This window comes from Cheilinus undulatus, linkage group 5, assembly GCF_018320785.1.
Source record: "Cheilinus undulatus linkage group 5, ASM1832078v1, whole genome shotgun sequence".
Classification (NCBI taxonomy): Eukaryota; Metazoa; Chordata; class Actinopteri; order Labriformes; family Labridae; genus Cheilinus; species Cheilinus undulatus.
The window spans coordinates 15,112,995-15,131,155 of NC_054869.1; the positions used below are offsets into that span (position 1 = coordinate 15,112,995).

The window sequence follows — 18,161 nt, forward strand, 5'->3', positions numbered from 1 at the left end:
GTTCTAGCATACAATTTCTGAAAGGTGGAGAAAAGTAAGGGGGAGGAAATGGATTTTTCTGGTGCTTAAGGGGATTGTGGACAAACCAGGGGCATATATTTTGTTAGGAAAGCCATAAAAGTGATTTTAGCTTAATATGTACCATATTTATGGTAATACCATTTATGATTTCTGAAAGTACCTTAAATAGCAAAGTACAACTAATAAATAGTTACCATCCCATTCCATTTTTGCTCAGGTCACAAACCTCTTTTATGATATGAATTTTGCCTTTTCAGCTATTTAAAAAATCTAAAATAACTAGATGTATAGTGTACATGTTCTTTAGTTGTTTTTTTATCCACAGATTATGTGGTGAATAATAATAGTTTACCTGTAGACTGTGGGGGGCCGTAGTAAGATCCAAAGCTGAGAGTTGTTGGTCCATTTCCATTCACTTCCATGACCTCGAGAAAAGCAGAATTATAATAAAAGCGATCTGACAACTGCATCATGATTTAGAAACATGTTTATGGCTGAGGTTAAAGCCTGTGATGCATCATTTTTCCACAGGGAGGAGCACTTGTTTACCAAATTCCTCCCTTCAACCTCAGCCTTGCTGTAAACCACTTTGCAGGACATCACTGAGCATACCTTCCCGTCTGTGTATGGCAGTCTTGCAGAGCGATAAGGGCTGAGAGGAGGTGTGGGGAGCCCGGGTGAGATGACCACCTCATGGGTCAGCTCTGGAGACGTCAGGATCTGTTGCTGATCAGAGGAACCTCCAGGCTCCCCGGAGAAGATAATCCGGGAGCCATTCTGATCCCCGACCTCTTCCGTGCCTTGCTGAACACAGAGGAAATGAGAAATATGGATGAACAAAAACAATGTGTGCACTTTGCTCCTGTCATGTCCGTGTGTCGGCCTGCGTAAACATCGCTCTCTAGGGGGAGGTCATGTGAACTTGTTAGCTGCCAGGCTGTTCTCCAGAGAATAACTGGCCTCTGTAGGGGGGTCTCTGATGAAAAGGCCCCTAATTTATTTAAAGCAGCAGCAGTGGGATGTGATTTTCCTCCCACTTCATCATCTCTCTGGCCACAACTGCAGAAAGGCCTCATTGAAGGTGCAGGGAGGGGGCTCTGAAACAGGAGAGGACCATTATGAGCCCATTAACTCCCCATTCAGCAGGCCTCCCTGATCTGCAGCCAGAGGGGGCGGGGCTGGGGCCACAGAGGTGGGGAAGGGGCTGAGGATGTCGACCTCAAAGTCCAGCAGGGTTAACAGCAGTCTTGTGGTATCCATGGTGATCTTTTTTGTGCGTCCAGCTCCTCTGTGTGCATGAATCAGGTGCTTTGGTCCCCTCTGAGTTGTTGCTGGGGGTCATGGGAAAGACCCTGTGCCTCTTAGTAATGATAAAACTGTTATCTGTAGTGAAGGAATGTATCAGAGACCATGGAGTAGACTGGCCTGAGTGACACTTAAGAGAGTTTTTCCTTGATTTGGCTGATCCAAAAGCACTCATTTGAGACTAAAGCAGTTATTCAGGAGCTGGAAATGCTGTTCTATTCAACAGCGACTCACCACTGAGCATTAAACATCATCATTCACAATGTGTATGCCCATCACTCTGCCTTAACCAGCGGTTCTAGATACTTTCAGGTAACACTACAGTGTTAGTCAAGATCAATCAAACTAGCACATCCTAATCACACTACAGACCCTTACTTAACCTGCTGCATGATAAATACAGACAGACGGAGAGAAAAGCAGAGTGCAGGAGACAACAAATCAGTTTCAGTAAAGATGACGTAGTTAAGCTGGTGTAGCATAAAAGAAAGTCTTTTGTTTTGACCATATTCATCTACAGACTGAGAGTAAAACTGTTGGAAAAAAGCATTATCACTTCCAAGATAGTGATGTTGTACTCTTTCTTCTTTAGTCCACAGGACAAGGCGTCTGTGGTTTTGAAAAATAATTTCAAATCTTGACCACATTCTGACCACAGAACAGTTTTCCATTATGCCTCAGTCCTTTTAAATTAGTTTTGGCCCAGAGAAGACCTCTTTAACTTTCATTTGTGGCAAACTTTACTGATGGACAATGAATTCTGCAAGTGTTCCTGAGCCCATGCAGATATGTCCAGTGCAGAATCATGCCTGTTTATAATACAGAGCCAACCGAGGGCCGAGCACCACAAGCAGCCAATATTGACCTTCAGTCTTGTCCATTGTGCACAGACATTTCTCCACATTCTCTGGATCTTTTGTGTATTTTGTACCGTAGATGGTGGGATATTCAAAGCCTTTGCAATTTTACTTCAAGGAACATTTTTCAACAAAATGTTCCACAGGCACTTTTTTTTTTAACATACTGGTGAACCTCTGCTCATCTTAACTTCTGAGAGACTGTATATAAATACACACCTTTTATATTGTGAAAAACACAAAGCTTCTCCTGGGCAGAGAGAGGCCGAGCCAAGCAAAAGTAAGAGAGGAGCAGGGAAGTCGACAGTCTGGTAGTCTGATGTTTGAGGCTTTATTTAAAATGTTCAGGGCTCACAGTGGGCCCCTCTGAGTGTGTGGTGCCCTAGATAACCACCTTTCCCTCATGTTTGTTAATACGTACAGCCGATAAATTGGCTGTAAATATTGGCAGAAATGTTCATATACTAATACCGATATTTAAAGACCCTGTAACGTGAAAGTGGGGAATGACCCCGCCACTCTAATATAAAATCACAGAACAGTTCTTTCTCAGTACAGTCTGTTCTTAGCTGATGTAACTGCCTTTACTGAAAGTGAACAGTCAGTTAAATGCTGTTTTTAATGTTCACTCCGAGGTAAATTTGCCAAATCTATCAGCCACAGTGGTTTATGGATCATTTAAAGTATCATAACAGAGATTTGAGGCAGAAAACGGACTTTGTCTCTTCTTCTAAGGTCAACAAAAGGTCAAGAGACGGAGTGCTTTCCTCAATTCAGATTGTACCATTTTTTTAATGTAAGAGGATCATGTTTCTCCTGAGTGGGCGGGGCCTCAGCTCACTCAACAGAAACGCCCACACCATCCTGGAGCAGATTTTACTGCCTCATTTTTCATGGTTTTGAAGCTTAATTTTATAACTTAGAGATGTTTTATTTGACTGAAATTTGACCTGGGGGTTCATAACACAGTGACCTGTCATACAACAAACCTAAATACAGATTTATTTTGATATCAAAATAATACCAATAGTATCATGCATCCCAGTCTTTTTACTACAGTGGATCATTACAGCAACAGTGATTGTATTGTTGGTTTTAAATAGCTACACAGTACTGGAAAGTATTTAAGTATAGAAAATGTTGAAAATATTTCTTTTCTGTACTTTTTCCAATGGAGAAATGTCCTGTACTCTGTTCTTAATATTCTCAGGAACACTGTAAAAAATGAAAGATGGTGAACTTTGAAAGCATTCTTTGCAATGGTTGGATGTATAGTAATTCTGATTACAGTGTATATAAAAGCCTTTACCTGAGACTGCATGTGATCTGTCATTCCTGGAGTGATGATTTCAAACTCTTGGGCTCAACATCAGGAGAATCTGTAATGATATATAAAGATGGGAACAATTTTTAGTGAAACAAAACTAATAAAATAAACTTCATAACTTTAAGATATAAAAACTAAAGCCCAAAAACAATAGTATTAAGATTTAATCACTGGAAAGTCTGCTTTGACACTTGTTTCCCTGCTTGCTTCAATCCCACAGCTGCCTGCGACCACAGAAAAAATGAAAAAAGTGACATCACTTTTTTCCAACAGAGCCTTAAATAGAGCTTCAGACCAGGATGTTGAGCAAAGACAAAAAAATCTGAGCCACTATGTGAAATTTAACATACTTTCATAACTCAGGAGGAAAAATATGGACTCATTATGGAAGGAAACAAACAAAGCCAGCGCAGCAGTCAGACAATTACATCCACATTTCAGTGAAAACAGATCAGCCCCAGACGCACAGGTCACCCAAAGAGGCCAGATCCTAGAGACACTTTATAAAGAACAACTTATACAATCCTAGATCCAAAAAAGTTTGGGTGATGTGTAAAATGCAAATAAAACCAGAATGCAATGGTTTTCAAATCTCATAAACCCATATTTTATTCACAATAGAACATCAGCAACATATCAGACGTTGAAACTGAGACACTTTTATCATTTTATATAAAATATTAGCTCATTTTGAATTTGATGGCAGCAACACACCTCAAAAAAGTAACTACAGGGCCATGTTTACCATTGCGTAGCATCCCCTCTTCTTTTGACAACAGTCTGTAAATGTCTATTATAGTGAGAAGTGGGGAGACCTGTTACTGGAGTTTTGAGAGAGGAATGTTGTCCCATTCTTGTCTGATGTAGGATTCTAGCAGCTCAACAGTCCTGGGTCTTCTTTGCCACACTTTTTGTTTTGTGATGCACCAAATGTTTTCTCCTGGTGAAAAGTATGGACTGCAGGCAGCACCTGGACTCTTCATATGCTCACCTGGGAGCATATGTTGTTCTGAAACCTCTATCTACTTTTCAGCATTGATATTGCTTCTCCAGAGTGTAACCTGCCCAGGCCATGGGAACTAATGCAACCCCATACCATCAGAGATGCAGGCTTTTTGAACTGTGTGCTGATAACAAGCTGGATGGTCCATGTTGTGGTTTTCTTAAAATAAGTGTCAACTTTCAACCATCACACAGACCACAGAACAGTTTTCCATTTTGCCTCAGGCTATTGTAAATTAGCTTTGGTCTGGAATAGACAGCTGTGTTTCTAAATTGTGTTCACATATGGCTTCTTCTTTACCTGGATGGGCAATCTAATAGAGATCTAATACTGACCTTCGGCCTTGTCCCTTGTGCACAGAGATATCTCCAGATTCATCTGAATCTATTGATATTATAATACAGTGTGTACTGTACACAGTATTTCACAGATGAACCTCTGCCTATCTTTATTTCTGAGAGACACTCTTTCTCCAAAATGCTCCTTTTATACCCAGTCATGTTACTGAATTGTTGCCAAATTATCAAGTTAGTCTTAAAATTCTCCTCCAGCTTTTTTATTAGCACCACTTACTTTCCAGCCTTTTGTTGCCCTGTCCCTTCTTTTTCGAGATGGGCTATTGTCATCAAATTCAAAATGAGCTTATATTTTTCATGAAATTGTAAAATGTTTCAGTTTCAACATGTTGTTTATGTTCGATTGTGAATAAAATGTGGGTTTATGAGATTTTTAGACCATTGCATTCTGTTTTTATTTAGCGCCCCAACTTTTTTGGAAATGGGGTTGTAAATATATCTACAAATAAATGACAATGCCCACAAGTTAACTCAAGCAATAAGAACAAATGTCAGTGAAACTGACCTGTGCATTGTTATTCTTAATCTAGGCTCTTGCCCTTCTTAAACCATTCGGATCCTGGTTGTGTGGGGTCCCATGAAGCCCCTCCATCATAAATCTCATTTTACATCCAGACAACGTTCCAGCTGTTCTATTTTCCCATCCACCCAGCGCTCCAAAGATGGAAAGTCAACGTCACTGACCTGTTTCCAAGGAAAATCCCACCCAAAACAATGTGAGTGACTCACTTGCCCACTTCACTTTTCCCCGTAACTCAATGCTGTAATAAGCTGGATGGAGAGGAGCTGGATGACAGAGGTCTGCTACTGAAAATGGAGACCAGGCTCTAATCAATGGCACATCCGAGAAACAGATCAGGCCTGCTGTTTGACATCAAAGACGTGGGGAGAAAGGAGGGAGCACATTTCCGCTACTATATGCAGCAGGCAGCTCTCATTTACAGCAACTAATGGGCTCATAATAACTGTGTTAGCATGGAAGCCAGAGTTATAGTACAGCTCTGCATCCCTGCAACCCTAGACTCTGTAGATCTAAGTCTGGATGCAAAATACCGCACTCAGGTCAAAACTTGTGTTGTCTCAGCTTGGAAAATCACCCATGAATGTTATCATTGAAGGACAATAAAAGGATTAGGCTCCTTTTTTCAATTCTGATGCAAACTATGGCTCTGCAGCTTGGCAAGAAAGTCCTGAGTACTTGTCCAAGCTACAACAGGCGGAGCTCTGTCCAACACAATCTTAATGATGACTTTTCCATGTGGCATTTGCAGCTGAACATTAGAGTCTATAATCGCTGTGGTCAGGACCAAGAAAACTGAACTCACTCTGTGTCTGTGTGCAGTGTTTCACAGAAAGCAGTGATACAATCAGTGCTCCTACTTCCAGACATCGATGACGCTCCATCTGAGTCACCATCCTCCAATAAACTGCATTACATAAGAGGAAAAATATGGGATTGTGCCGGCAACAATACCATTACAGCACAGGCGTGACAGATGACCTATCGCAGCCTGAAGTAACCAGCCAGATCATTATCCGTCTGACAAGAACACACTGCAAACAAGATACATTTACGAAGGAGGGCTTTAAAATAATCTCCTTTTACAATGTGTTTGACATGCTGGTTCTTATTTACACCAGATCCCCTCTCAGCAGGCTGACATTTACTAAAAGGTCCCATCACTCTCATAACTACACCAGTAATCCTCTGGTATTATAATCAAATTAAGTTTGTGGAGCAGACTCATTAGATACAGAAACCTTGAATAGTTGCTCCTGTTTCACCTCCACACTGGTGCCATTCAAGCATCGGTTACAACATCCTTATGCATTTCTAAAGGGCTGTGTTTGTGAAGATGATAAACACCTCTTTAAAGATAGAGATATAGCAGAATTAAAGGGGTTATCCACTGATTTGAGAGGCGTCCATAGAGTTGGGAGAATCACAAGAGGCTGATTTTAATTCAAAAAATAAAAAAACAGTTGGGAGCGGAGTTGTAGATATCAGAAAACCTTTAAAGCTCTGACTCAGACATCAGTCATAATGCAAATACACACTGTTATAAATTAATACAAAACAACTGTCTGGGGTTATTTTGATAGCAATATAGGTTTAAATAGTTATCGTGCCTTGAAAAGCTGATGTTTCCTAATTCCTTGGGTGTCTCAGAAAGATGCAAAAGTTATCTGTTACAAAGAAACAGAGGAGGTTATCCCACTATCTAAACTGTACAAATCCACTTTCATGTTTTACAAGCCGGATGTTGTCAGTGTATTTGCACAGTTTAGACAGCTTGTCATTTTAGTTGTGATAAAAAATAAATCCTTGGATGCCTAGAACTGAGATTGTTTCATTCTTTCTAGTATCCAATGAAAGTCTAAAATTCTTCAACCCTAGTTCAGTGTTTTTTGGCAGATCAGAACTTCTTGTACTTCAGGAGATGGCACCTTTTTATACTCATGATAATTACAAAAAGCGTCCACAAGCAACTCTTTAAACAACCAATGTGGTTCACTTATGATAATACATTAATAAACTTCCAAATTATCTTAGTATCAGTAGAATCACAGACTGGTTTTAGTTTAGACTACTTCATGTCACACCGGAGCTCCCTCCACTCAGAGGCCCCCACCACTCAAGTCTTGTAGGTGCAGCATCCTGATGAGTAAACTAATGTCAAAACAGTGCCTCTGTGTCTCATTTCTCTCTGGGAGTTCAGTCCAACAGAAAATTCTCCAGGGTTGCATGCATTCCCCTTTGAGAGCTCCAAACACGATCCTACCTAAAAAGGAGAAGACAGCGTTGATATCTAGCTAGAAAATCCTCGACAGAGCTCTGGCTCTCTCTGCGTCTTCTCTCAGTGCATTCTTACATAATTACCGAGACTCAACACAGCAGGCAGACACAGTGAGGCCAGTGCTGTGTGAGTGCATGATGCTGTCTGTCTGAAATGTATGAACCTCATAGGCCACATATTTACAAGTTAGACCCCTGCCAGGTGAGAGGTTCATTATCTCCACAGGATCAGGAAAAACAGAGCTGTAAAAGGCCCATGTGCAGCTCAGTTGAACATGTTATGCTTTGGTCTTTCAAATTTCCACATTACGGAAATTACAGCGTATCCCAGGAAGCATTTGAACCATGCTTTACATTCACTCTGCACACAGGCTATCTGAGGACATCTGAAACGAGAATCAGGGGATTTCAGTGTGGAAATCTCTTCCTCTGCCCCCGGGAATCTCATCCGGTCTCTGTGAGCATCAGGCCAGATGTTTTAAATTCTGTAAACTGATACATGAAACAGAAGTCAAGACGTCCTCAAAATAAAGCATGTTGTCAGAAAAATCAGATGAGCAGATGAGGCACCAGACTTTTATCTGAAGTTGTTGAGGCACTGCAGAGTCACTCAGCAGATAGGAGTTCAGTGAACTCACCACACCCTTGTGATTCCTGTGAAACACTATGGGAGGCTCCACGGCAGGGGGAACACAATAGCAATGCGACAGAATCCAGAAAAAGAAAGATGAAAATATTAACCATACAGCTCACATTTAAGCAAGGTCAGCATCACCAGTGAACTTCCTATCAGGTCAGAACAGCTCACCGCTCATTATTCATCAAATTTCCTGTTTCAAATGTTCAATTTCTGCTGCAGAAAGGTTCATCCAGGTTCTTCCGAGAAGCCCCTGACCTCTGATGACCTCCCTCTCCACCTCACGTGGAGCTTCTTGCATTGTTCCCCTTAATACAGAGCTGTCAAGGTGACCAAATTAATGAACAACTGTCCCCGCACTGACCCATGAACTTCTCGTTGTGTGGACAGCCATGATTTGTGGTCACATTGTATGTAAATCATCCATACTACAAGTGAAGGTGGAGAGAGTGTCGGTGATGAGCAGGGACAATGACAGAAGGCTTCAATAAAGCAAATAAAAGTGTCACTTGTAAATGGATCTCCATTCACGAGTAGCAGTGTTGTCCTCTGCTTCTGTGTGCAGGCTGCCGAGTTAATCATCAACTCCTTAAGGTGGGAACTTCTGCACATGGTTGTCCCATAAGCGGGTCTAAGTCCTGCTCACATACATGAAGGAAAGCCTTAAAAAAAGTTCATTATTTGCCAAAAGTGGACATTTTGTTTGGATGGCACACCTTTAAACCTTCTAGTAAAGTGTTTATTTCCTGGGTATACCATTTTTAGCGATTGACTGCAGAACAAAGTACCAAACTACGTCTATTTTATCAGACAGGTGCACAGAAGAGGAAAGAATGCATCAAAAACTGTATGCAAACGCCTGCAGCCTTGTCTGAATTGCACAGAAACACTGGCAGCATTTCTTCTGCATATAGGACTTGGTATCAAAACAGATAACAATATCATTGGAGTTTTACTGGTATCTAATCAAAGATTGAGATTAAGGCTGGGTGATCCATCCATCCATGTTCTTATGCTTATCCAGGGATGGGTTGCAGTGGCAGGCTAAGCAAGCCAACCATGACATCTCTCCCTAGTGATCTTTTCCAGCCCTTCCTAGGGGATTCTGAGCTCTGCAGACCTCCAAGCGTTTAGTGTTGTCTAGCTAGATGAAGTGAGACAATAGCCTTGAGGGGTCTTGTACTGAGCCGAGAGACTAGTCCAAACCCCTTTAGCATATAAAAAAAATCGTAATTTTGTCACAGAGACACTTTTAATTGAAACCATTCATGAATGAGCCTGTTCTAAGAAATGGCTCTTTAATGTGGGCCACAGTAGCCACCCCCTGTTCTTTTTTAATCCACATTTTAAAAAGCAAACTGTTACCAAATGAAGAGCCAGTTGAGAGCCAAAGAACCAGCTCTACTGAGCTGAGTCAAATAATCTGGATCTCTTAAAAGCAGAGATGGAAAAAGTACACAACTGTTGTACTCAAGCAAAAGAAAAGTTACGCTGGTTAACATTTACTTAAGTAAAAGTACTGATTTGAATATTTACTCAAGTAACATAAAAAGTACGTATTTTAAAGTTAACTTTAAACTGAGTGGCTCATGAGGGGCTATTCAGTAAATTATTATGTTTCCTTCTAGAGAACAGATCTCTGACCTGGCTGTTCGGGTAAAGTCACACCTCTATAATAAAGTCAAAGACACAGCAAACTTGATGGCGTTAATTAAACTCATATACAGTTAAACTTAACACGTTAAATGTGTCAATATTGGTCCACACTACATATAGTTGAATTACACTTTTGAAAGTGTTGGATGTTTTCCAATTTGACAGAGCTGCAGTAACTCTTGAAAATCTGTGGTAAGGTGTGTCTCCAAGGTTCCTACTCACTTTAAAGAGCCAAATTTGAACCGATCTAAATGGATACCACCTTTTTTCATGGCAAATGAGCAAAATTGAAATGCTACTGAGATTTCTCAGTACACAGGACAGAGCTGAATGCTCTGGTTTGATGCAATGTTAAAGAGATGTCAACTGGCTGTCGGACAAAAAAAGTTTTGGACATAAATACCCAATTTGATAATTTCAGGCACATTTAATGCCTTGACTGTCAATCTAACATATGGTAATATTGATCATCACTTATGCAACAAAAATATATACTAAAAGAATGATTAAAATAAAAATGTAGCTAGAAAATGAAGACTGGATAAAGATACCTCTTAGCCAAAGTGACTAAGATTTAATACCGCTCACAAGTAAAAATAAGACTTAAAAAAAAAAAAGTATGGCCTTAAATTTCAAAAGTCAAGTTTAAGATATTTTAAGACTTTTCCATGATCTGCAGGAACCCTGCAGGACGAACAAAGCAGAGAGGCAACCTTATAGCAGGGTGATGCACACTGATATGGAGTATGCGCTACATGTCTTTTAGGATCACCTTAAGTCACAGGTGGGAACTTGATTGATAATCTCAGTCAAGGTACAAATGTGTGTCTCACAAGATCCACCAGCAAAATGAACAAAGAACCCTAGCAGGGATCACTGCACAACAGGAAACATCCAAACACTGCTAAACACATATAAAACACATCTAAACACTCTGCCCAAGGGCATGACAGAGAACAGGGGTGCGATCGGGAGGTTGCGGGTACAAACCCCAGCTGCTGCAGTCGCACATCTATGTGTCCATGGGTAAGACACTTATACCACTGCTCTATCGGTGGCGTGTGGATATGTATGAATGGGATTAGTTCATACCGATGGCCAGTTCTCCATAGCAAACTGTGAATCAGTCTGTGAATGTAGAGTTAGTGGCGTGAGAGGGTGTGATTGGGTGGGTGTGACCTGCGGTAAAGCGCTTTGAGTAGTCAGACGAAGAGAAATGCTATACAAGCTCAAATCCATTTACCATTCTTCATTTGCTATCGTGTAGCCAACAGAAAAGGATAAAGTACAAGAGTATTGTACTCAAGTAAAAGTACAGTTACTCTGGTTAAAATTCACTTCAGTAGAAGTAAAAGTACTGATTTTAAAATGTACTTAAAAAAGTACAAGTACCCCCAAAAGACTACTTAATTACAGTGATTTGAGTAAATGTAATTAGTTACTTTCCACCCCTTCTTAAAGGAGAGACTTCCAGTCACAGCGAGTGAGGCTGGCTGAAGAAACAAGGCCAAAATCAGCACTAAACCACAGCAAAACAGACCATACACGGGCATTGTGTGACGCTGCTTGTCCAGGATGTAGCCCGAGGCTTTATTTAAGGCTTTCCTGTCTGCTGCCATTTCACCATGAGTTTGTGTCTTTGACTTTTTATTTTTGCCTGAATATTTCACTACTTTCAGGACAGAAAAGCAACTTAAGATAAAGAATGTTTTTATTTTTGCACTTAGAATGCTTGGCATAGTCGTAAACAGCTCAAAACATGGCCTTTTTGGTAGAGTTTCTCCATGCAGGAATCATTACTTGCCCTCCATTGGGAGTTCTCTGTTGCTGTGTGATGTCATGTGCAAAGAACCTTTACAAAACAAACAAAAAAAGGGTAAAATCTGAGATTATTCATCACCATGTGTGGGATCTCTCACACTGAGAAAATCGGTTATGTTTTAAAAATCTTTACGTGTGTGGCTGGCTTTAGTTGTTCACCCTGGCATTTTTTCTCTTGAATCAACATAGAAATAAAGTATATTGATATGAACAATATTGTCATACTCTATATATATAAAATCTAAAAATATACTGTAAAAACTCATTATATCTTATATATTATATTTTCCGGCCCTACTGACACCCCTACTCCTGGATCTGAACCAAGAACAACACAACAGACAGGAGGTTAAAGTCTTATCATTCATTCGCACGTACACAGTGTTACTGCTGACCAACAAGTTACATAATAAGCTCATAAACCACATGAAATCCCGCCTTAAAAAGTGGTGAGAATGTAATTACAAGCACATTTGGTGAGTAAATAAAGTGGACATTTTTTTCTAAACACATGAAAATGAGTCACTCTGCAGCTATGTGAGAGATGTCGGAGGTCCACCGCTGCCCTTCTGCATCCTAACAGATGTGCAGACGCAGCCCATACAAGGTCCTGCAGAGGGAGTTTATGATATGCGGTTATTGGGGGATACACACATTTATCAGGAGAGGAAGTGTTTTGCCTCCTTGTATGGTGCTTCTCCGGCTTGTGAGCTTCTTGTCAATGGGGAGGAGATGCATTCCCAGGAGGAGCTGTGGGGCGATAAATCAAAGACCCTCTCTCTCTGGCCTAGAAGTTTTATCAGACACACTCCTATATATCCCCCAACAGAGTTCCTTATATGAGCAGATTTTAAAAGGTAAAATGTGTCAGAAATAGCATGAGAAAACTGCAGAGAAATCTCACAAATCCTCACGCCTGTCATCCTGCATCTTCAAAGCTGAGAGCAGCCTGGGGATATGAGGTCTGGCAGCCGGACCCCTCAGTTATATCACAAAGGGAATCAGAGCCGGCTGTGGAAATCACCCTGACAGTACGGGGAGCCACTGGGGATGACTGCTCCGTCCCCATTTCTAGCTATCACAGCTTTTTGGAAGCTGAAATCAGACAGGAAACAAGCGCTCTGACGGAGGGAATGATTTCCTCTGACAGGCTGAGCAATGAGAGGTGACATGTTGGGAAACACTGCCCACTGTGCCCTCTCTCTCTCCCTTTCTTTCTCTTGCCAACAGCACAGTCATGTAACTCCAACAGGTGTCCAAACACACCTCACATTGGTGTTTACAGACGATCCATGAATGCAACCTTCTTTAAAGACGCTGCTCTTGGGTAAATCTGCAGCACTAATCCTGTGGAGGCCTGAGCTGTCAGACAGGTTACTCAAGCTTAAAAGGAAAACATCCGAGCAGAGGTTTCTTCATGTCTAAAATCACACCCTGTGATTTAAATCCATGCTCCCATGGGAAACAGAGTACTCACCTTAAAAAGTAGCAGCCACAAGTGAGCTCACACCTCCTCTCTGTCCGTCAACAACACTGCACGCTGCACTCCCTGATCTCTCTCTCACTCTGAAACCAGCCAGGACTCTTTCTCCCTCTCTCTCTCAGTCCAGCCTCTCACGCAGGACTTCCCGGTTGACAGGCATCGCCATAGCAACCCCACTTCACTCGGCCCCCTTGTTCAAAAGGCGCCCTGCTCTCAGCTCGTCAGCCCTCCATTGTTGTGATAAGGTGATATTTCACAGCGCAGGGTTAACGCAAATAGTTCATCACCTCCACCTCCGAGACTCTGCACAGTCACTCATGACCCCCCCCCCCCCTTCTAAACTCTACTTAACTTTATCTCACCCATGCCTCCCCCCTTTGTGCTGCTTTTGTGTGTTTGTATGTGAGAGCAAAGGCCAGGTCTCTGGTTCGCCAGAGAGAGAAAAGGAGCTGTTTCTGTTTCCAGTAGCTCTGGAAGTGTTTCAGGGTCATTACTCTGCACAGTACAATCCACGTCTGACAGCACAAGTTCTGCAGGATCTACCGACACCACTGCATGTGAAGTTTAGAGGCGGGGAGCCTGAAAGATGTTCAAATTATTCAAATAGGCGATACTGTGAGCTCAGATAAGTCAGTCAGCATTCAAATTCCAGCAGATGGTTCTTCAAAACCACATAATTCAAAACAGTCAAAGGAATGAGTCTTTATTCAGCTATTTACTGTTCCTGTTTCTTACAAAACTAGCCTAAATAAAACCCGGATTTCAAGTTTGTCTGCACTTATTGCCAATAATGACACAAGTTGAAATCCTGAAGTGCTTGGAAGGCGGAAGACTTCCGGAAGGTGTTCAAGGTGGTGAGCAAGGATACAAGATCCCGCGTTGGCATGTCCACCTGATGTCTGCCCTTTATTCTAGTACACAGAGTGCTGTGAAGGGTGGCGGCTCCACCTCTACCCTCTTCCCAGTTGATTCCAGGGTGAGGCAGGGGTGCGTCTTAACCTCTACACTCTTTGGTACCTGGAAAATGGGGCAAGTAACAGGGGCAACGAACTGTGGAGCGTCATTTGGGGATGTCCAAATCACTGATCTGGACTTTGCTGATGACGCTGTGATCCTTGCGGAGACTGTAGATACATTACATTAAGCGGCCTGGCTCTACTTGGTCTGACTCGGCACAGCAGCCCAGAGCAGCAGGGGATTTGCTTTTCCACCGCAACCAACCATCTTCGGCTGTCCAAGAGGTGGCCATTGTTTCTACCTCAAAGTTACTTCTTCTTCTATTGGTAATCCAGCAGGTACACTATATTGTCAAAAGTATTCACTCACCCGTCCAAATGATTGAAACCAGGTTTTCCAATCACTTCCATGGCCACAGGTGTGTAAAATCAAGCACCTAGGCATGCAGACTGTTTCTACAATCATTTATGAAAGAATGGGTCGCTCTTGGGAGCTCAGTGAATTCCAGCGTGGTACTGTGATAGGATGCCACCTGTGCAACAAATCCAGTCATGAAATTTCCTTGCTCCTAAATATATGACGGAGCGGGATCAGCGAATGCTGAGGCGCATAGTGTGCAGAGGTCAACAACTTTCTGCAGAGTCAATCATTACAGACCTCCTCCAAACTTCATGTGGCCTTCGGATTAGCTAAAGAACAGTGCGTAGAGAGCTTCATTGAATGGGTTTTCATGGCTGAGCAGCTGCATCCAAGCCATACATCACCAAGTGCAATGCAAAGTGTTGGATGCGTATCTATGAATGGTGAGAGCGTGGAGGTTATGGAGCAGCCCACCTACCTTGGCAGCTTAATCCATCCCCCTGCCTACTTCAACGCTGAGGTCAACTGTAGACTTGGCCTTGCACATTAGGCAATAGGTAAGATGGTGTGGCACTCCTGGTATCAGCATGCAGACAAAAGCCAGAGTCCTTTGGATTTTTGGGTATAGTTGGTGAGACAGTTTGTCTAACACTGACGTGCTCAGGAGAGCAGGGATGCAAAGAGTCAGCTGCTGGAAGCTGGGCTTCTTTGGGCATCTGGCACGCTGCCTGGGGCCTGATCAGCTCAGGGTGGGTGCTCAGGACCTCGTGGGCTGAGGTCAAGCATGGCTGACATCAGCGAGGTTGTAGTTGGCGGCGCTCTATGGAAAGTACTTCAGCTTCCTGTGGCTGAGGTTCAGACTTCTGGGGGCCAAGGCTTTGTCAAATGCCCAGTCAATGGACAGGATCTAGGGCGCCGAACCTGTTGGACCCAGTCTGTTATTATTCCCCGCTAACACATTGCCCATGAAGTTTAGTCCCAAACTCTCTGGCTGTTAGCTCACTATGCTAAAGGCTAACTATCCCATCCTAAGGTCCAGAGGAGCAAATGTGCAGTACGATAATCAGAGGGAACAGGACTGGACAACAGGGAATCTTTCTACTCGGTACAACATTTTATGATGTTATTGAAAATCTGTAAATATTTATGATTTTTTAAGGCACCAGTTTCAAACCAGTACACCCCTAAAGTCCTCTGGGAAGTAGCCAGGACAATTGGAGAAACAGTGTGGCATGAAAATTGAGACAGACAGACACACTGCCAATTATAGTGGTAGGATGTTACATAAAAGACCTGCAACAGTCAGCTGTTTTATTCATGTGGTGCACTTTGAGTTCAAGCAATAAACTACTGACAGGACAAAGAATAACGTCTTACAGGGTCCAATCAGCGGTTCATCCAAGTTCACGTCTCTCTCACTCACTCACTTTCTGTGTTTGTGTGCGTAGTCCACTCCAAGCCTGAAACTGAAGGACTCAGCTCTTTCTTAATAATTCAGTGGTCTGGTTTGGCACAGCACAGCTCCGAGCAGATATCCACTTACCCAGCCTGCTCTCCTAACAGGCTTGTTTTTGCCAAACAGTTGAGCTGCTGAACCTGAGGGGCGAGCCCGGCCGGGCGGAGCGGAGCAGGGTGTTGCAGGCAGGAGAGAAAAGAGGCTCCCTTCATTATCTGTGTCTCACAGGAGCAGACTTTCACCCCGCTGTGAGCACATCTGACACCCCGTCACTCTTTGACGTAACGAGGTAATCACGCAAGAGGCGATCGGAGGTTTGGCGCAGGACGTGACACCTTTTTACACAGAGGATCCTTGTTTGGTTTGTATCAGTATCCCTCCTAAACAAACACAAGGCTGCAGTGATGCTAACACTAAAAGAAGCATTATCAGGACAGGATGTAGCTGTAATAATCCAGCAGACATTAACTGTGCTGCAAAAGCCAAACACTGTCCTTAAGTATGCAACACTACAAGTGCATTATATGCATGGTTTTGTCTGCATCCAAGGACAAGTTTTTAGCCAAGGTAGCCAATTCAAAACCATTAAAATTGCTTAAAACACAACTAATCTCTTATTTTATGTGTGTTTTATGCTGTTTTTTGTGAAAAAGAGATCTTGTTTCGAAATGGGAATTTACCTAAGAGTTAAATGAAAATACACAGTGTTTTCACTGTTTTCAATGTATTCAAAGTACAATTATAAATATGTTACTGTGTTTCAAATGGCAAATATTTGCATGTACAAAGTTAAAGGCAAATTTCTGCCATCTAGATGCAAAAACAGACAAATAAGTTTGAACTATGCCTAATAAAAAGCCCAACAAAGATCCAAGGAATAATCCATGACATAAACCTGTTATGCACACTTACAGAGCATCAATAGATGACTTTAGCCCTGGGCTTTTTTCCAGAGGTACAAGAGGCAGCATGCCTGTGATCATTGCAGGAATAATACAAAAGAAAAAAAAATGAGAGGTTGACATGAAAGGTAACAGAGTGAGGGACATATAAGGAGCTGTGGACATCATCCAGTTCTGTATACGTCATTAATACTGCATGTTTAGCTTTTGTGGGGTCTCTCCAAGAAAATGATCATAGTTTATTTTAGCAGTAAACAGCATTTTTCTGAGCTGTGCATGCAGAAACATTGGGACAAACATCTTCTTGCAAGGCTATCCATCATCATAGGACCCCCAAAGATGCTTATTTTGACAAGATGGAATTAAAATGAAAAACAAATGTAGCATTACAAACAGAAACTTCAGACCAAAACAACAGCTAAAAGCCAAAAGAGGAATGTGCTCTTGGTCAGAGGTTTTGATGATAACCATCCTCAGAACCACACACAGTTAAAGATTGGCATCTCCTGCGGCAAAGTCCACCCCTATGCCATACAACTGCTCAACTGTTGCTCAACATGTGTGAAGAGAAACCAAAAAAAAAAGCTTGTCACAACAATGACAGATCAGAGATAAATAATCATGTCTTGTTTGTCTGTGTGGTTTCAGGAGATAAGCTGAAGGAAAATATGCTTTAAACTGGATCAGAGGCAGTTAGAATGGCTAAAAACTATTCAACAAATAATGACGGAGGCAGAAAACTTGTCTAAATTAACTTTGAAAGTATAAACTCTTTGATTAGAGCTTAAGTTTGGAACAGCAGCTGAAGTAGTGAGCAGTACTTACAGTCTAAGCAGAGAAGTGTCCTCAGTGGAGAGTGAGAGAGGAAGAGAATGACTGAGAAGGAGGGATCCTCTGCTGCTCTCCTCTGTCTCTCTCCCTCCCTCTTTCTCGTTCTCAGACCAACAGGGTGTCTTTTATCTCTGCTGAATGATTCAGCGTGGGTCTGAATGTTTCACTGAGTCTCTGTAGGCGTGTGTTATGCATGTGTGTGTGTGTTGCACTTGAAAGCTCATCAGGGAGAAGGCACTCAGTAATAGTTTCCATCCACAGCTGGAAATAATAGAGATTCCCACTCAGGCGGGGGCTCCGTGGTACCGCCCTCCAGTGTTTTACGTGTGAGAAAGGGGAGGCGATTTCTAAAGACATATTAATAAATACTTCTATGAATGAATATCATCATA

General features: G+C 42.1%; 1 protein-coding gene across 10 annotated transcripts in view; it reads right to left on the bottom strand.

Annotated features, from left to right (window-relative positions):
• The window catches only part of sorbs3 (sorbin and SH3 domain containing 3), a 40,454-nt gene extending 22,536 nt beyond the window's left edge, over nucleotides 1-17,918 (bottom strand). For 8 of the 10 annotated variants that reach the window (XR_005991951.1, XR_005991950.1, XM_041788579.1 and 5 more), the window contains exons 1-4: nucleotides 13,258-13,396; nucleotides 3,493-3,562; nucleotides 634-825; nucleotides 374-446 (exon numbers count right to left, since the gene is read on the bottom strand). Coding sequence is in view for 8 of the 10 variants with exons in the window: in XM_041788579.1 (XP_041644513.1) it covers nucleotides 374-446; nucleotides 634-825; nucleotides 3,493-3,516 (289 nt within the window). In the remaining 2 variants the exon portion in view is untranslated. Of the gene's footprint in view, nucleotides 1-373; nucleotides 447-633; nucleotides 826-3,492; nucleotides 3,563-13,257; nucleotides 13,397-17,763 lie in introns of those variants that run through there. The other 2 variants (XM_041788573.1, XM_041788577.1) reach the window with 2 other exon arrangements.
• Nucleotides 17,919-18,161: the final 243 nt, after the last annotated feature.